Source organism: Gasterosteus aculeatus, chromosome 11 (genome assembly GCF_964276395.1).
Source record: "Gasterosteus aculeatus chromosome 11, fGasAcu3.hap1.1, whole genome shotgun sequence".
In the NCBI taxonomy this organism is placed as follows: Eukaryota; Metazoa; Chordata; class Actinopteri; order Perciformes; family Gasterosteidae; genus Gasterosteus; species Gasterosteus aculeatus.
The window spans coordinates 5,305,504-5,322,363 of NC_135699.1; the positions used below are offsets into that span (position 1 = coordinate 5,305,504).

Here is a 16,860-nt window from a genome sequence, read left to right on the forward strand (position 1 = left end):
TAACATTTTTAAACAACAAAACAGAACAAATCCGAAAATCCGCATACAGTTTTGGTCAAACAGATGTGTTTGTAATGTTAGCATAAACAGAAATATCCTTGAAAGAAATAAAATGGATAAATAAAAAAGTTTTTAATGTACAGCAATGTTTATCTTTAATTATGTTTGCATCATTTTTGGGGACAAAAATGTTTTTGTATAATGATATGCTGGAGAACACTGTATACCTGCAGCAATGATGTCTTGTCGTGTATTAACAGCTCAGCTTACTCTTCATGCTAGAAAGCATTTCAAATATACAACGAAGCTCCTTTATTGTAGCGCAAGTCCAGGAATGTGGAACGTAAATAAAGAATTATCCTTTCTAAAATGTCACAACAGTGTAGTTTCACGTTAGTATTCTGTTTGTGTTGTAAAAAATATTTAAACAATCATGCCAAGCTGTTGTTTCAGACTGCAAAATAAAAAGTGCGTACCCACTTCATGGATATTAACCCACCCTTTTGACACCACTGCAGCATCACCCACATGGACGGCAGAGGCGTTACGCAAGCACTGTGTAATCTCCATATGCTTTGCAGGGATGTTTCATGCATCTTCAACAGCACAAAGAGGACGCTCAGTGAGGCAAGGACGTGTAGAAGCACAGACCAAAAAAAAAATACACATGCAAGAAGAAATGTGAAACTGTCATAGAGACACTCACACTGTTTGTGTGTAAAGTATCCAACCACTAAACCAACTGTTGTCAAAAAAGTATGTCTCCGTGATCTGTTAAGGCCCGAGTGTTGTCTTTTCCTGCGATCACAGCCGGCTATGTTTGATCTGGCGCACTTGTCAGCTCGTCGTATGAGCGACCGAACGGGATTATGCGCAGTTAGAGAGGAAATGGTCCTGAGTCAACAAGAATTGCTCTGGAATTCCATCTCTCCCCGTGTCAGAAGAGGCGGTGCATTCTTCAGACTGTATGGTTAAACATGTGACACCCGCTGACAGGGCTGCTAAATATCTGTGTCTACTGGCCACGTTACATGACATCATTTTTTTCATCGTGTACACAGACGATTGATTGTTTCTGAAGTGTACTTTCCTCTGTAGACGGAGCGGGGGGGAAAAAAACAACCAAAAACGCCGCCGCCGAGCAGCGGGATGCGTAATTTCCATCTAATATGCAATCCCACCACCAGCGCTGCCTTCCCTCAAGCGGATAGATGGCACTTGACCACAAATAGATGGGAATAGCGTAGAGCTGAGCAGGCCCTTGAAACGAAAGGAACGCAGACCCAGAAAAGACACCTTGTTACTTGGGAAGTCCACTGCGAAACACTGTAAACTGAAGATTTACAATCACAATGCCTTTATGAACTACATTTTCACTCATAATTTAAATATGTTCTGGTGACAATATATGTGTTATAATTAAGTTTGTGTCAAGCAGATAATGCTGTTTTTCTAGTATTTAGGAAATGCACGCGGCAAACAGACACTTTAACCAGCTGGCTTGTTACATTACAGAGAAACAAATAGCGCATATGTTTATATGACAATGACACAAGTTACATGCTCTGCTTAATTAATAGCATCCTAGGATTTGCACACAAAAAGGTGCATACAAAGCCGAGTGGTTGAAACCATGGATGCGTAAAGGAGATCTGGATTCCGCAAATTAAAGATGGCGTCCCGTTCGTCCCTGTTGGAATTGCCTGCTGGGCGCATAAGGCCGCCCGTGATGTTCATTGTGTGTCTTTGGACCAGTGTGCGTCACATGATGGCTGTTAATTTGACAGCACCCCTGTGGGTCTGTCCGGGGGAAAGAAAGCTCTTGTGTACATATCTTAACACTCTGAGCAGTTTCTCCACACGTAGCCCAAATGTGTCAATCTTAACACGGCTTATCAGCGCTCGAGCTGTTGCCTCTGCCCGACGACAAGTGCAGCGGCCTTGTGGGGAGAGTGCGGATGTGTGGATGAGGTGGCACAGCGCTCATTACAAGGGTCTGTGGACAGCTGCGGATATATCGCTTATTGATCTGATGACGCTCTCTATCACACACACATACACGTGTGTAAGAAAGTACGTTTGGTTTTACCGTTGAAAGTGTAAGAATTGATATGCCCTTGCTGGACTTAACACAAAAAAGTAATTTATTTTATTTTATGTTTTTCATCTTTTCATCGAGCTGGTTCTTAAGTAAGTAATTGTGTTCTTTGAAGTCACCGCCGCCGTGTTCCAATAAACACATCTGTGTCTGAACATTTAGTTCATTTTGGAAGATGAAAGCACGGCACCAGCATCGGCTTTCTTCAGCACCAAAAACTAAGAGCATTCCATTTCCTATTCATGAAAAAAAAAAAAAAAAGCACCGGCGCATTTTTCATCACACTTCCCTTAAGTGGAGATAACATCTGGGATAAGAAAGCAGTAAAGAGTCAGAAGGAAAGGCAGGAGGGAGTGTGTGTGCGTGTGTGTGTGTGTGTGTGTGTGTGTGTGTGCGTGTGCGTGTGCGTGTGTGCGTGTGTGTGTGTGTGTGTGTGGGTGAGCTCTTCAAAGCTTGGTGTAGTGTGTGTTGGATCAGCCCTGGGGAGGGTAGAGTGGTAGATAAGCCTGTGACAGCTGCCAAACACCTCTGTGTGTGTGTGTGTGTGTGTGTGTGTGTGTGTGTGTGTGTGTGTGTGTGGGCCCCCCATTCAGGAGGATTGTTTCTGAATCCCAACCACCTGCCAGCTCTGCTCCCTTATGGCAGGTGTGAGTTGGTTTGTACGTGATTCAGACCACTGATGAACACGGAGCATATGTGACAATCTTATCGCCGGCATCTTCCTGTAATAACTTTAAGTCGGGCACATTGATGAAGAGATTAGTAGAATTTGAGGGACAGTCAGGGGAGCACATATGGATGGTAATGGCCTGACAGCCTCATAAAGGGAACGGGGGGAAGTGACCTAAAAAAGTACAATTTAGTTTAAGGATAACGGTGGAGGACACCAAGACCAAGTGTTCAATATTGGAAATCAACAAATCACTAATAATTATTTTATTGGTTCCCTTTTATTTAATTAGGTATAGATATTTTATCACAAAGGCCTTTTTGAAAACACCAGACAAGGGACGATCTTTTAAGTGTGTCACGTTTCAGCTGTTGTCACTTTTTTTTTTTTTTTTTTCATTTACCTGACGCTTTTATCCAAAGCGACTTACAATGATGCATTAAATCAAGAGGGTAGAAAACCAGCAACAACACGAATTGAGAAGTTTTAAGAAGTTTCCACTGCCTCATCTACAGTAAACTCGAGTAAACAGAACAGTAAACTCAACCACTGCTTTTAGATTTACAGTTAGCTGCTCCTGTCAGCAAGTCATTGTGAATTACACAACTACACTTTGCTGCTGTAAATAAACACAAACATCTGTTTTTATTCATGTAGCTTCCCCTGTTACCACTGCCACAACAACTTAGCAGTAACTCTGAATCAACTATTTAGCTTCAAATATGAATACGTTTATTTAGCTTAAGAAAGCTGCACTCAAGTGAAGAGACATGACAAGAGCTACAGCTAACGTTAGCCGCTTAATTCACTGTTTAAAAATGCGTTCCTCCGCGAGAGACGCACAACGTGAAGGTCTGGAGTAACAATCCCTTCTTTGGTGTGTTTAGTAACTAACTAACACTGTCTCTTCACTCTGAAGCTGAATATTTATCCCACAACCCGGCCGAGTTAGCCGGCTAAGCAGGTAAGCTAAATGCAGGGAGCTTCTGTGTACTTGTTCATAAATACCTGCACGGTGGCGTTGCTCCAGGTAACAGGAGGCAACGGGAAATACATTTGGTGAAATGCGTTGAGCTCGCCAGCTAAAAAGAGGGCTGAAAGGTGAGAGGAGTTGTGACAACAACCACTGAAATCATGAACTATAAATGGAAATGGGTACTAGAATTAAATAAAAAGGAACTTAAATACCTATGTTGAATTGACATATTGTAGTAAAGTATTTTTAAAAATATTTTCTTTAATTAGTCTTGAATTAATTCATTTAATATTGTCCACAGGGTTTCCTTCAGAGATGCCTTGAATGCATCAGTGCATCAGTGCGTGAGAAATATGAACTTTGGGGTCAACATTAACGAGTGAAAATAGCAATGACAATAAATCAACAGTCTTGTGTGGGAGAGCGGAAGGAAGTTTTTCCTGCCTGACATAACCAGGGTTCAGAGGTTAGATCCACATGCAGGTGGCCAGGCGAAGAGAGCCCGAACCAGGGTGTTTGTTTTAAAGGCTCCATTATTCTCACGGCAGACCAAAGCAGGCCAAAGCAGGCCAAACCACGCCGTCTTCTTCAGGAACCTGAATGACTAAAACCAGAACGATTGCGACTGTGGTGTAAAGTAAATATATTTTCTCAGGATCTCAACGGATTGTGCTTGGCTCTGTACCACAATTGCAAATTGGAAGGATTATAAAAATTCCGTGTCAAGTTCAATGCTGTCAGATAACAAGCTCATATTTCCAACACGTCAGCCTTTCAGTAGCTAAGAAAAACAGCAGCGTTTTGAGGTTCAATGACACGGCCTCGGGTTAGGAGTTTGGAGTTTCTCAGCTGACTGGGGTCTATGAAACCATGCCACCGGAATGAACAAAAATGTCGCCCCGTGGAATCATTTCAATTAGAGTACGGAGAATATTATTTCACTTAAAAGGCATCACGGCTCACTGAACACTGTACATATCTATTTATTCACTTATTACACTTTACATATGCACATTTACATATGCACATACTCTGCACTTTTTGCTATTTTGCACTTCTGGTTGGATGTTAAACTGCATTTCGTTGCCTCAGTACTTGTGCCCTGTGCAATGACAATAAAGTTGAATCTAATCTAATCTGATCTGCAAAACGACAGGGCAGAATTTCTCGACGTCTTACTCTCTCTCTGTCCGTCCTCAGCCTGTCACTGCAACCTGCATGCACGCCGCTGTCGTTTCAACATGGAGCTGTACAAGCTGTCAGGCCGGAGAAGTGGCGGCGTCTGTCTCAACTGCCGCCACAACACGGCCGGACGCCACTGCCATTACTGCAAGGAGGGTTACTACAGGGACATGACCAAGTCCATCGCTCACCGGAGGGCTTGCAAAGGTAGGAGACAGGACATGTCAAAGGTTACAACATTGTCTTCACCAGTGTTCCCGCAGTGTAACAGCTACACTTTCTGTTACACTTACGATTGTATGGTACACAATCTATCTCCATTTATGCTAATTTATACTTCCACTAACTTCACTTGTTTAAATAAGTGCATCGTAAAAAACGTTTTGCCATTCAATACTTTACAAGAAAATGGTGTCTAGTTTGGAGCTGCTTAGTCAACTCCCAGGTGTAAGTTACCAAGATGACCCCAGTTTCTCTGACTAACCTGAGTGCATACAAACATACTGGGTGTGGCTCAATCCGTCGGCTGCATCCTCATAAGGACGCACTCGTCGACCGCATACGTCGAGCCGGCTGCGACTCGGCTGTCCCGTTCCGTCGGCTCCCCCGAAAAGGTCGAGGGACGCAACCCTCCAGACGCCAATTTGGAGGACACATCTGATCTATCCATTTTAAATGTAAGTAATATAATTCACTTAAATATCTATTATAATATACATATAACATCACATCTTGGTTTATAAAAACACACAAGTTACATGATGTTGGTAATTGTGCAGCTCGTCTGCCTGCATCCGCCCACAGTTCTCAGTGAAAAGTCACTTAATGCCTTAACTTTCATTTCAGAGGCTGACTATTATCTTACTGGGAATGTGACGGTTTTATAGAAAGTTTATAGTGAATTTTATGAACAGAAATGGATCAACTTGATCTCAAGAAGAAAAGTTATGAAATATCACTTTTTAAGTCTAGTAACATTACAGATGTTGAGAATGAATACAAACGAATCTGAACTTGGTTGATTTGCTCCTTTTTTGTAGTTGTGATTATAAACTAACTACACATTTCATTTTGTGTTGTGATTATAAATTCTAAACTAACTAAAACATTTTGTTTTGTCTTAGTGAGCAGGAGGAAGCAGCATCAAGCTGAAGAGAATGATGTGTGTGGTGACATTCAGCTGCTGCAGCTTGGACACATTCTGTAATATGTTAAGGTTGCAGCTCGTGACCTTTGCAAGGAAAAAAAATCTGCATACAAGTTAATAAATGTCTTTTCTGCTTTTGTTTTTATTGACTGCATTGATGGATTTCCTCTGCCTTAAGATTGCAATATTACTTTTAACTAAAAGTTCAGGGCTTAAACGATTTAATTTAAATGAGCGGATGAAACATCAACATTGAATGAAATAACTAAGAAACTTCTCTATCTGCATTTAATATGTTTTTAGGGTTTTAAGCCCTACAAATTAGCCATAGACATACCTACTGGATGAATTGTTAGCAGCTCCTCCCAAAAAATAAAAAAACAAAGATCAGAGAAGAATTGCAGCATATAAATATATATTTGCGTAGCAGAATTTTCTTCTTTCCTCTAAAGATCTTCAAGATTTGCATTGGGACCTTTTATAGGGACCAGCCCTCTAGATTCAAACCACTGAACTAAACTACAAAACTTTTTCAAAAAAGTATTTCAGAATAGATCCACCTCAATCAGCTAAACTTTACTTTTGATAAATTGAGTCCTAGCTACTATGTCAATTTGTTAGATTTTGGATGTGGCCCCTGTGTTTCACCACATTCCCAGGTTCTGACAGTCTGCCGTGAGCAGTCCTGCTCTGGTTCTCCTGTGACTCTTTTCCCTCCAGTCGCCCCAGCGATGCAGCTCGGGCCCCCGGACCTCATTTCAACCACTAAGAACAGCCAATCTTTCACTCATGGTTTTATTTACTCATGTGTGTGACATTGAGTCTTTGTTATTACTTTGAGGCCGTTTCATGAGCAATTAAAAGTTTCCCAAAGTAGCATTTTGAATGCAGGACGTTTACTTTTCAGTATTTTCTCATCCTAGTAGAGATTTAGGTAAAGGATCCGTGTACTTCCTCCACCACCGTCTGTTTCACACTTCAGGTATTAAAGGAATTCCTTTAAAAAAAGAGCCCCCCTGTCTTGCTGTTGGTGAACTGACCCGCGGAGCCCCCCGAGCTATTTGGGGTCCTCTGTGGATCCCTGACAAGACAAATATAACAAACAAAACAAGAGGTGTGAGCTGATCCACTGAACAGACCGGTGGAAACAACTGGCTAATCACCCCTCTCCCCTATTCATACTTATAGACATAGGGACCAAAAAACAACACACACATACACACACACACGCACACACACAGGTGTGCGCATACGTCAGATTCAAGACCAAAGCTTCCAAGGATTAATGTGTGGGAAGACAAAAGCTGGGGCTCCTTCTGTCTCGCAGCACCTCAGACAGGATCCGCTGAGCAAACAACCTGAGCTGTCACTCAGCCACTCTGGCTGTACGCTCACTGGAAAAATATTCCCTAGATGCACAAAATATTTGCACATATCTACGTCTGTGTCTGAGCAGGTGACAATGGGAACCATTGGTATCCATTTGAAAGGCTGTTTTGGGGGGAACGTCTGTTCATATGAAGGGGACATTTTAAAATGCTATACATGTTATCCGCATGTCATTGGACATTTACATAAGAATCCTTTACCACTTCCTGATGAGAAAGGAGTTACTTTGGGAGGACACTAATACTGTGTTGCGGTATTGAGCAACATCCACGGCTGAGCTGGGGTGGGCTGGTGGAAAGGTCTTGGGATGCGTTGCCTTCTGCGCCCCCATCCTCGTTGCCCTGCTGGCTATTTGAAACACCGGAGCAGCAACATGATAATTCCAACTGCATGCCACAACCGTACTGCCCTCATGATTCACTCCACCTGGCATGAAAGAAAAGGCTTAAACATTTTTTTTAGATATTGGTATTTTGTATCAAGGGGTCACTGAGATCAATTTGCTGCATGTGATACTTTAGTGGCGAGCACAAACTTCATAGATCGTATGCACACACAAAAAGACTTTGCTTCATTCTTTTCCCAGCCATATATTTTCACATTTTTATATTTGGAGTGTAGTTGGATACGGTGGGACGGGGCTGGGAGCAGGTTAGAGTAACAGAGGTTCTCCCTTGGCCTAATGATGTAGCAACATCGATCAATCTCTGCAAAGTCTTTCCAAACAGCTGGATCTGTAACCAAAGTGAGTGTTCAAGCCCCCTCGCCACACCCCTTCACGCGCACAGCCTGGCGCTCTGGGATCAAATCCTGAACAGCCTGATTACCGAGCTTCTCCCCAGGTGACAAAAAAAGGGCGATGTGACATCAGTTACAAACCCTTATATTTATTGTTTAAATCAGCCAACGATCCCACTCTGCTGTTGTTGGACAGGAAATACAGCGCTGGGCCAGCGCAGCCAGGAGGAGGCCTGCGCTCATTCCCTGTTCCTCTTCAACAATTTGTTTAATATATGGGAGGTTTAGCAAAGGGAAAAAAATGTCTCTGCACCTTCGTCTCCAGTGGCAGCGTGGAATGCCACATGCTTTATTTCCCAGATTAACAACTTCACCCCTCATCAAGCGCAGTGTAAACTTGGCTCTTGGAGAACGACGTGGGTCAAAAAAGATTTCACAGTCAAACTATCAAATATCGAAAAAAGTAATGGAAAAAAAGTTTGAAAAATGTTTTGAAAAAGAAGTCTAAATGTGTCCAAAAATGTCACTGGAAAAAAGTATACAGTATATTAGGTCGAAAAATGTCTTTTTAAACAAAAGTAAAAACAGCAAATTGGCATTGATCATCTTTAATCTGTGGTGTGTAAATACATTTAGTTAAAAAATGTAATGGAAAAAAGTAAAATAAATATTTGATCAAAAATGTATGAAAAATAAGTTGTCACAGACCAGGATCAAAAAGTCCTTTACAATCTAAGAATTCAAGATAAAGAGAAAAACAGAGTGTGGCCAATAAATAACAGACACATGATAGAAAACACAATGTAAAACAAGGTTTAAAAGCAGGAATGTGACATGGATTTCACAAAAACGCCCCAAAAAATGTGAGACCGTCGATTTGTACTGGTGAGTAAACGGGCTGCAAGTGATGAAAAAAGTATCTGAGTTTACTTACTACTTACTGTGTAAGCCTCACTGGGTTTAAATGGACGACGGAGTTGTATATCATCTGCATAAAAATTATAGGCGACATCATGATTTTTTATTATCAGTCCTAATGGTAACAAATAAAGAGAAAATAGCAAAGGCCCAAGGACCGAGCCCTGTGGTACACCAGAAAACAATGGAGACGTATCAGATACAAACTCACTCTCAGAGACATTAAAGTTTCTGTCAGCAAGGTACGAGCCCAATCCTGTAGCCTCCTAATCAAGACGTTATGGTCTACAGTGTTAAACGCAGAACTCAACAGTCCACTAACAGAACCGTCTCCTCTAACTCTCGCTGAAATATTGAATGAGTGTTGTTTATCAAAATATGCTTTCATAAGTTGGCACAGACTGCAAGGAGTAAATTGTTTGCTGCCCAACCTGATATGTTATTCGCAAAAGCTGAAAATGTACAAATGTGTGCGTTTATTTTTCTGATTTTGTTTTCACAGATCTTTTGGTAGATGAGGATGTAAAGTAGCAGCCAAAAGTGAACTTTGTTGGTAGAGACCATTGGACAGACTGAAATCTACTCGCTATGATGTAACTGTTCATTAGTTTATTGTTAGCTGGTGGCTATTTCACTGCGTTTATACTTTCCATTTAACAGCCCTCCCTCATTTTATTTAAGAAACATGCTCATGTTGAATTCTCAGGAAATGAACTGGATCCCTGGAAAGAAAAGAAGACAATAAATCCCTATTTTATCCTAATTCAAGAAATACACTTGGAAGACGCTTTCACAATACAAATCAAGATGTTAGAGCTTACGGAAAAAAAATTAATAAGTGTCTCGTTATGTTCATGAAGCTCTATAAATTCCAGCTAAAAGCAACTCCTAAACTCTGCTGACCACTTCAAGCAGACTCTGCTTGACTCTGCCGGTACATACAACACATGCAGGGCTAATAGGGAGGCTGGGCTTCCACTTCAAACACAGGCTTTATGGTAAATGTTTGGCAGAGCAAAAACACACTCACACACGCAGAACAAATTTCTCACATTTGAACGTGCGATCCTCCCAACTAACAGCTTAAACAGACTTTGAAGTGCATTCCACTTATCCATTAATGGGAAACATTATTCAAGCAGTATTTGCAAGGAACTCTTCGCCAAAAAGGCTCTACATTGGAAACTCAATCTGAAGAGCACACAGTCCGTCTGATCACGACGGTGCAGAGGACACAAAGCCTTCTCTCAAGGAAAGCTCAAAGACACACACACACACACACCCCGATTAGCGCCTGTAACACACCAGCATTTACGCACACACACAGTCCAGCGATACGGTGCGGTGAGGGTGAATTATTACGATTAATCAAGCGAATTGCTGGTCTGCGTGCCGTCCAGAAACAGACCTAGCGAAGAATCCCGTGGTCATAATGGGTGGAGGGAAGCGGTGTAATTCGATTGAGGTTTTATGCTGGTTCAGGGCCCAGTTCCCCATCTGTGATGGTTTGGAAGTAAACGGCAGCCCGCTGTAGTGTGAGTGAGTCCTCGCTAGGTTTCCGTGCGATTACTTTTTATTGTATGGAACATGTAGAGTCAGCAAAACAGGGACGGGGCGGAGACTCACTGCAGCCTTTCCAAAGCCACCATGTCATTTGCAAATCACAAGTTTATCTAGCTTGATGTTCTTTTGACCTTTTCATCTTTTCTCTTTTTGCTTCTTCCATTTAGCCTGTGATTGCCATCCAGTCGGGGCGGCGGGTAAGACGTGTAACCAGACGACGGGTCAATGCCCCTGCAAGGACGGCGTGACAGGGATCACCTGCAACCGCTGCGCCAAGGGCTACCAGCAGAGCCGCTCGCCCATCGCCCCCTGCATCAGTAAGGCCGACCTCCACAAGCATCGCACACTATCACGGCACCCACAGGATGTTAATCCTCTTATCAGCCCCCTTCTTAAGTAGGGTTCACAATCGGTCTGTAATAATAATAATAATACCCCTTCCAAAAGTGGGTTGCCAAAAAAACGTCCCTTTGGCTGGCCAGCAACTAAATCAGGCCTGATGTAAGAACGTTTGATAACACCTCATTAGTGACCTGATATCCTTGTAACAAGGAATCAAGGCCGAGTCATACAATTCTTTAATGTAAAAGTAAAAGATCCCAGACTTTTCTAATAACTCATCAAGATGAATGAGGGAAAGCTAAAAAAGCAGCACTAGAGATGCGGCCGAGGGGATTTCTGACTGCCGTCGTTTGTCCAAAGTTTGTGGCATAAATTAATAAATAATAAAATTCCACCTTTTACCAAAGCTAAAAAGGACGTATTATACTTTAATAGTCCACGCTCCTTTTGCAATAGCGTTCATTTAATGGTCTGTATACAAGAGGTGGACGCATAGTCGCCCTCACGTCACCCATTGGTTTGGGACCAGAGAACCTCAGCACATGGCCTGAAAAGGACAGAACGTGCTCGTTGTGTATGAACTCATGGATCAAACTCACCTCGTGTGATAACTTGGATAGATATTCGGGGCGGGCAGAACATGGACAGACAGACCAGCAGAGTTTGCCTGACATGGCTTCTCTCACAATAAATCCCCAGAATGGGTCCGAGGGAATGATGGCTGATACATTTATTAGCTGTATCTGCCGCCTGCAGATTCCAAGCCCTCGGCAATAAACGCCAACGCCTCGTGGAAACAGAGATGGGTCGCTTGTAGCGGCTTTGGCTTGGAGCATCAAGTAGCAGGCTGGCGTGGTCAGATAAGATAACGTGATGTCTGGGAGCTCATGTACACACTAACAATTGTCCGCTATGTTACCGGGGTTGACATTTCTGATAAAGGCCTGTGTGAACATTGGTGTCTGCGGTCTTGAAAAATCATTTAAACCTGTGAACCTGCAGGAATAGCGTTTCTCTCATTTTCTGAGGAAGAAACAAATGTGGTGTAAAAGCCGGAGGAAATGGAGTTCTTGAAGGACATATTTGGTTTCATGTATATTTATTGAGATAATGCCTTTTGGCTTGTTTAATAGCCCAATATTACATTTTTGTGATCTCCAAGTCCCTGCCAGCTCCGTCTTTAACAAGACCGGCCACCTTGGCTCTCTGTATCTCCAACACACCACAATCCGGTGGGAGCGGAATATTAATGGAAAAATCGCAGTGTTGTTACACATTATTTCAGCACATCTGTGTGTCAAAAATCAGCCGTCATTAAAAAGACATCCCATTAAATCTGTGCTCTGAGGGGTTTTCACATGCTGCTCTTCGGAGAATAACCAGGAAATTGAGCAACATATATTCCCCCATTGCATGAATTGTATTCTGTGTGCCTTGCTATTTGATCACAGTGTTGAAAATTGTTCCCATCTTTGTCACAGAGATCCCAGTTGCATCCCCGACGGCAACTTACACCAGCTACGAGGAGCCGTCAGGTGAGAATTATGAAATGTCTTTGGATTTCAATTCACCTCCATTGGTAGTGCTCTTCTAAATATTTTTTTCTTTTGGATTATTATTGTGTTCCTCAGCCTTTTAATCACCGCGCAGCCAAAGCTAAGCCGCGGCTCCCTCATGCATGTAATTGTGTGTGCATTCCTGGCAGCATGCCTGTTTCTTCCATTCGTCCGCAGTCGTGGTCTTAAGGTCTGTGAGGTCTGAGTGCCGCTGATGTAAACTCCAGATATTTTGCCAGCGCTCCCTGCGGCCTCGTTGCCTGTATTCCCTGCCTGCCCGGCAGCCTCCCCCGGGTCTCAGCCCTAATCTGATTACACGCTTCATTTGCACCAGTTTGTATTTCAATCGAGGCCGGCTGCGCTGACAGTGAAGCCCCGCCGACCCCATTGTTCATCTGCTCTGACAAGCGTCTCCTTGTTGGACTGCTGACATCGGGCCATGTGCAACAAAAATATCTGTAATTTGACCTTTTAGCCGCTAAATAGGATGACGATTCACAGCAAGTAATTGAAAAGAAAAACCTGCAGCCTCAGCTAGTTACATGCGTTTTTATTAATTTACAGCATTGGCTTTTACCGGGATACAGCTTGGGTTGAATGGACTGAGTCAGTCAGCGTCTGAGAGTGGCGCCACTGACTTCATTCAGCTTTGTTGTGAGGCCACTTCCTGCTGTAGTGACTGGTGACTGCGCGGAGTTTGGATTCCTGTCAGCGAGTCCACACAGACACCACCCTCCAAATTAGGAGCGGTGCGGTCCCCCTCGGGACCCCGGCAGAATGAACGTGGCACCGCCGCGGGGCCCACACAAAGGGGGCGTTTGTCCTCGCAGCGGGACATCGGACCTTAATGAGAGCTGCGGGTGTAATGGCCCAGCGCAGCGGTTTGCGCTAAAGGGGGTAATGGGCAACGTCAGCTATCAAAGGGAGGTACGATAAAGGCGCTCCGGGGGCCGGCGGGAGATAAAGCGCCCCCCCGCCCTTTAGGGCCTATTTACATGGAAATCAGCCGTGCTCGATATGGACTCGTCAAATTCATTTACTTTGGGATTTCCTCTTTTCTTATTTCTCCCCGCCGCCCCAAAAAGCAGCCAGGCATTCCAGCAGAAAATGCTTTTCTTTACATACATCAGTTCTGTCCTCATCCCACGTACCACTCTCTTTTTTTTTCCCTTTTTTTTTTTTGGAGAGGGAGGAGAGGGGCGTTTTTTTCTTTCTCAATCATTACCGAGGCAACCTCATTCACACGGAGCATAATGGGGAAGAAAAGGGAAGACTGGACAGAGGGCTGGAAGAAATAATGAAGTTTGTCCATATTCAGGCAGGCTGAAAGGTCCCCCCCTCTCTCTCTCAACTGCCCCCCTCCTTTCTCTTCAGACTGCCCAGCCCAGCTTTCCCACCCCCAACCCCCGCCCCACCTGAAAAGAGCACAGGGCTTATTGCTCTGGGAGAGGCAGAATGGGAAGTGTGTGTCGGGGGGGGGGGGGGGGCACTCACAGATGATCTGGTTCCAATTCAGTCAGCGGAGAGAGTAGAGGTAACAAACGATTTCAATTTTTCAGTTTGCGCTCTGGTCCCACCTCATTGCAGCGGGCGCAGTGGCAGAACGACAGCGGCGGGCCATCGATAAAGCCCCCTGGCAGGTCCAGGTACACAACCGCTGGAGCACAGGGGACACGCCTGAGACATTAATCACAAGTTCGAGATCTTCTGTCTCCGGGAAGGTGGCGGTGGGTGGGGGGGGGGGACGCAGTACATCACGGCCCCGGCAAGCGTTGGAGTAGTCCCTCTCTCACCATCCTGTGGATTAGACGCTGCTCTGAGAGTCCCCGCTGGTTTCCAGTAGCCAGCTAATTCCTCCAGTGACCTTCCTTTGTGCCGGGTGTCCTGTGTGGCCCTCAGAGCCGCACAATGCGTGCCAGCAGACTGACGAGGGAGCGAGCTGCAGCGTAGATGTTGGGAGGAGTATAGTGAGAGTGTTGGCAGACACTGTTTGAGCTTCAACGCATTTCACGGTGGCACTTTGAAGACCTGTTAGAGACCCCCGGGGGGCACAAACAGTGGGGCAGAAACGGTACATATGATACACATTGAGGCGATTTGTGAACCGCATAAACTTGCTAACTACCTGTACCTCTGTCTTTCCTTTTCCCCTCTTCTTCCTAGACTGCGAGTCTCACTGTAAAGCCTCCAAGGGAAAGATGAAGATCACGATGAAGAAGTACTGTAAAAAAGACTACGGTGAGTGAGTCCAACGCGCGGGACTGTGCGCTGCCAGACGTCAGCCAGCAGTCAGGAGGTCAGATGTCTCAATTAGTCAGACCCCGAGCGAGGCCTCAAGCAACGTCCTCTGATTCGGATTCATCTGGAAACGTGTTTTTTCCTGGATGGTTTGGACAGAACTTTTCAAGACAAAAGGAATGCCTGCCAAAGCTCTGCTCATTTTGTATGTTGATCCAGCTAATCTGATCACTCAGTGCGAGCGCTAAATGGAAGGCCAAAGGTAGCATTTACGCGCAAATCATTCTTAAAAGCTTACACTTTATGACAGAAACTAAACTTTAACGACGGCCAGTCAAAACACTTGTATTGTGTAAGACACAAATCGCGAAGAGAGAGCTTCAAAAGGTGCTGAAAGGCAGATTCTTTTTGTAATGTTGGACAGAGCCAGGCCACATGTTTCCCCTGCGATAATGCTAAGCTAACTGACTAGAATAGGGGAGGAGGGCACATTCACGTTGAAATCAGCGTAGCAGGAGGATCAGGGCGTCAGCCATCTTTGTGTGTAACGTTTGCCAGTGTTGCAGCAGGCGAACAAGCCTTAAACAAGCTGTGCAGTAGTAAGCTCAGAGCCACGGGCACGTGAATGAGCAAAATTGATTAACGTAACGCTTCAACCACGCACTCGTGTCACTGCGTAGGAAAGCGCGTTGCCATGGCCAGATGTGTGACAACGTCTGGCTCCTTTTCTGTAACCGGTGTAGCTTTAAAGCCCGGTGGAATTAGCGAGCTAACGTCTGACCCGTGCAAATGATCATTACTTACACGTCGAGCGCGATCGCCAGGCAGAAAGTAGGCCGGAGGGTGTTGAGTAAAAGCCCGCTGCACCGCTTCTCTCGTCAGAGTGTGGCAAGCGGGACCGACCACACAAGCACGGTGGACGCGTTCTTGTCCAACGCTGTCAGCCGAGGCCTTCACCGAATACGTTGGCGTTTTACAGCCAATATCAGATAAGAGAAGCCAAAACACACACGCAGCAATCACATTACATTGTAGATGAACCCAAGTGGTGCAGCTGAAATACATCTCACGGTGTAGCGGCAGGTAAAAATAAACATCACATCGCAGGCTATGACGTGATGTTTTTTGAAAACGTCGGTGCCACCAGAATAAAGCAAAGACAGCTGTGTCTCGCAGGCCGATAACTGGGAATCAGATGGAAATGTGATGGCTGCAACACTGACATTTACACTTCGCACTGGAACCAGTACCGTACCTGCAAGTTGAGCACATGTAGGGATGCAGCCGATCTTCAATCAAATGTTGCACATCTCGTCTCAGTACTTTATCATCTAAAACGCACAGAGGGGGCTTCTGTAAACAAAACCTACATTTTCTCCTTGGAAAAGGTTCTTCACTATTTGCCCCGCTCGAACTCCCTCGACATCCCTCATGTTGATTGCTTTCAGATTTGACTAACTTGTCCCATTCAAGATCACTGTTGCTGAAACTCCATCTTTATGGACTTTAAAACGGCCTCCAGCTGAAAAATTGGCCGAATTCATTTGATTCCCCCGTACAGCTGAGTAGACACTAATTCAGGCCATTTGTTGTGTTTCCCTATAAAAAGCCGAGCGCAGCCATTATTCATATTTTGACCCATTCAAATCTCTGAGACAGACTGCATCTATAAATCAGTCAAGCTTGAGTCAGGCGAGGCGGGCGGTTCCTGTTGCTTTTCTCTGAAGTTCGTCTTAAAGAAGACAGTCTGGAAGCAGATGATTCTGCCGGAGCCAGTGTGGCCGACATCGTTGCATCCGCCTCGGCCCTAATTCATTTCTCAGGCCTGTCGCACTTGCTTTTGTGGGCTCTTCGGGGGTCTCTCCCTCTGTTCTTTTGGGGGCCACAACCTCCCCCATACCCATGTGTCGAGCGGTGATGCAGGGCCCCCCCCGGGGGTCACGGGAAGGGGCCCTCTGTTTAAACACAGTTGTGCGCTGTGCCGGCAACCCGGCATTCCTCGGCGCACAAACAGGTGGTGAATTAGGCGGACGGTGACGGATT

The 16,860-nt window shown here is 44.6% G+C and overlaps 1 protein-coding gene across 1 annotated transcript in view; it reads left to right on the forward strand.

The window, feature by feature from the left end:
• ntn1b (netrin 1b) overlaps positions 1-16,860 on the forward strand; it is a 37,453-nt gene that overhangs the window by 15,936 nt on the left and 4,657 nt on the right. The window contains exons 3-6 of the mRNA XM_040190841.2: positions 4,945-5,133; positions 10,849-10,998; positions 12,505-12,558; positions 14,743-14,817. Coding sequence (XP_040046775.1) covers positions 4,945-5,133; positions 10,849-10,998; positions 12,505-12,558; positions 14,743-14,817 — 468 coding nt within the window. The remainder of the gene's footprint in view (positions 1-4,944; positions 5,134-10,848; positions 10,999-12,504; positions 12,559-14,742; positions 14,818-16,860) is intronic.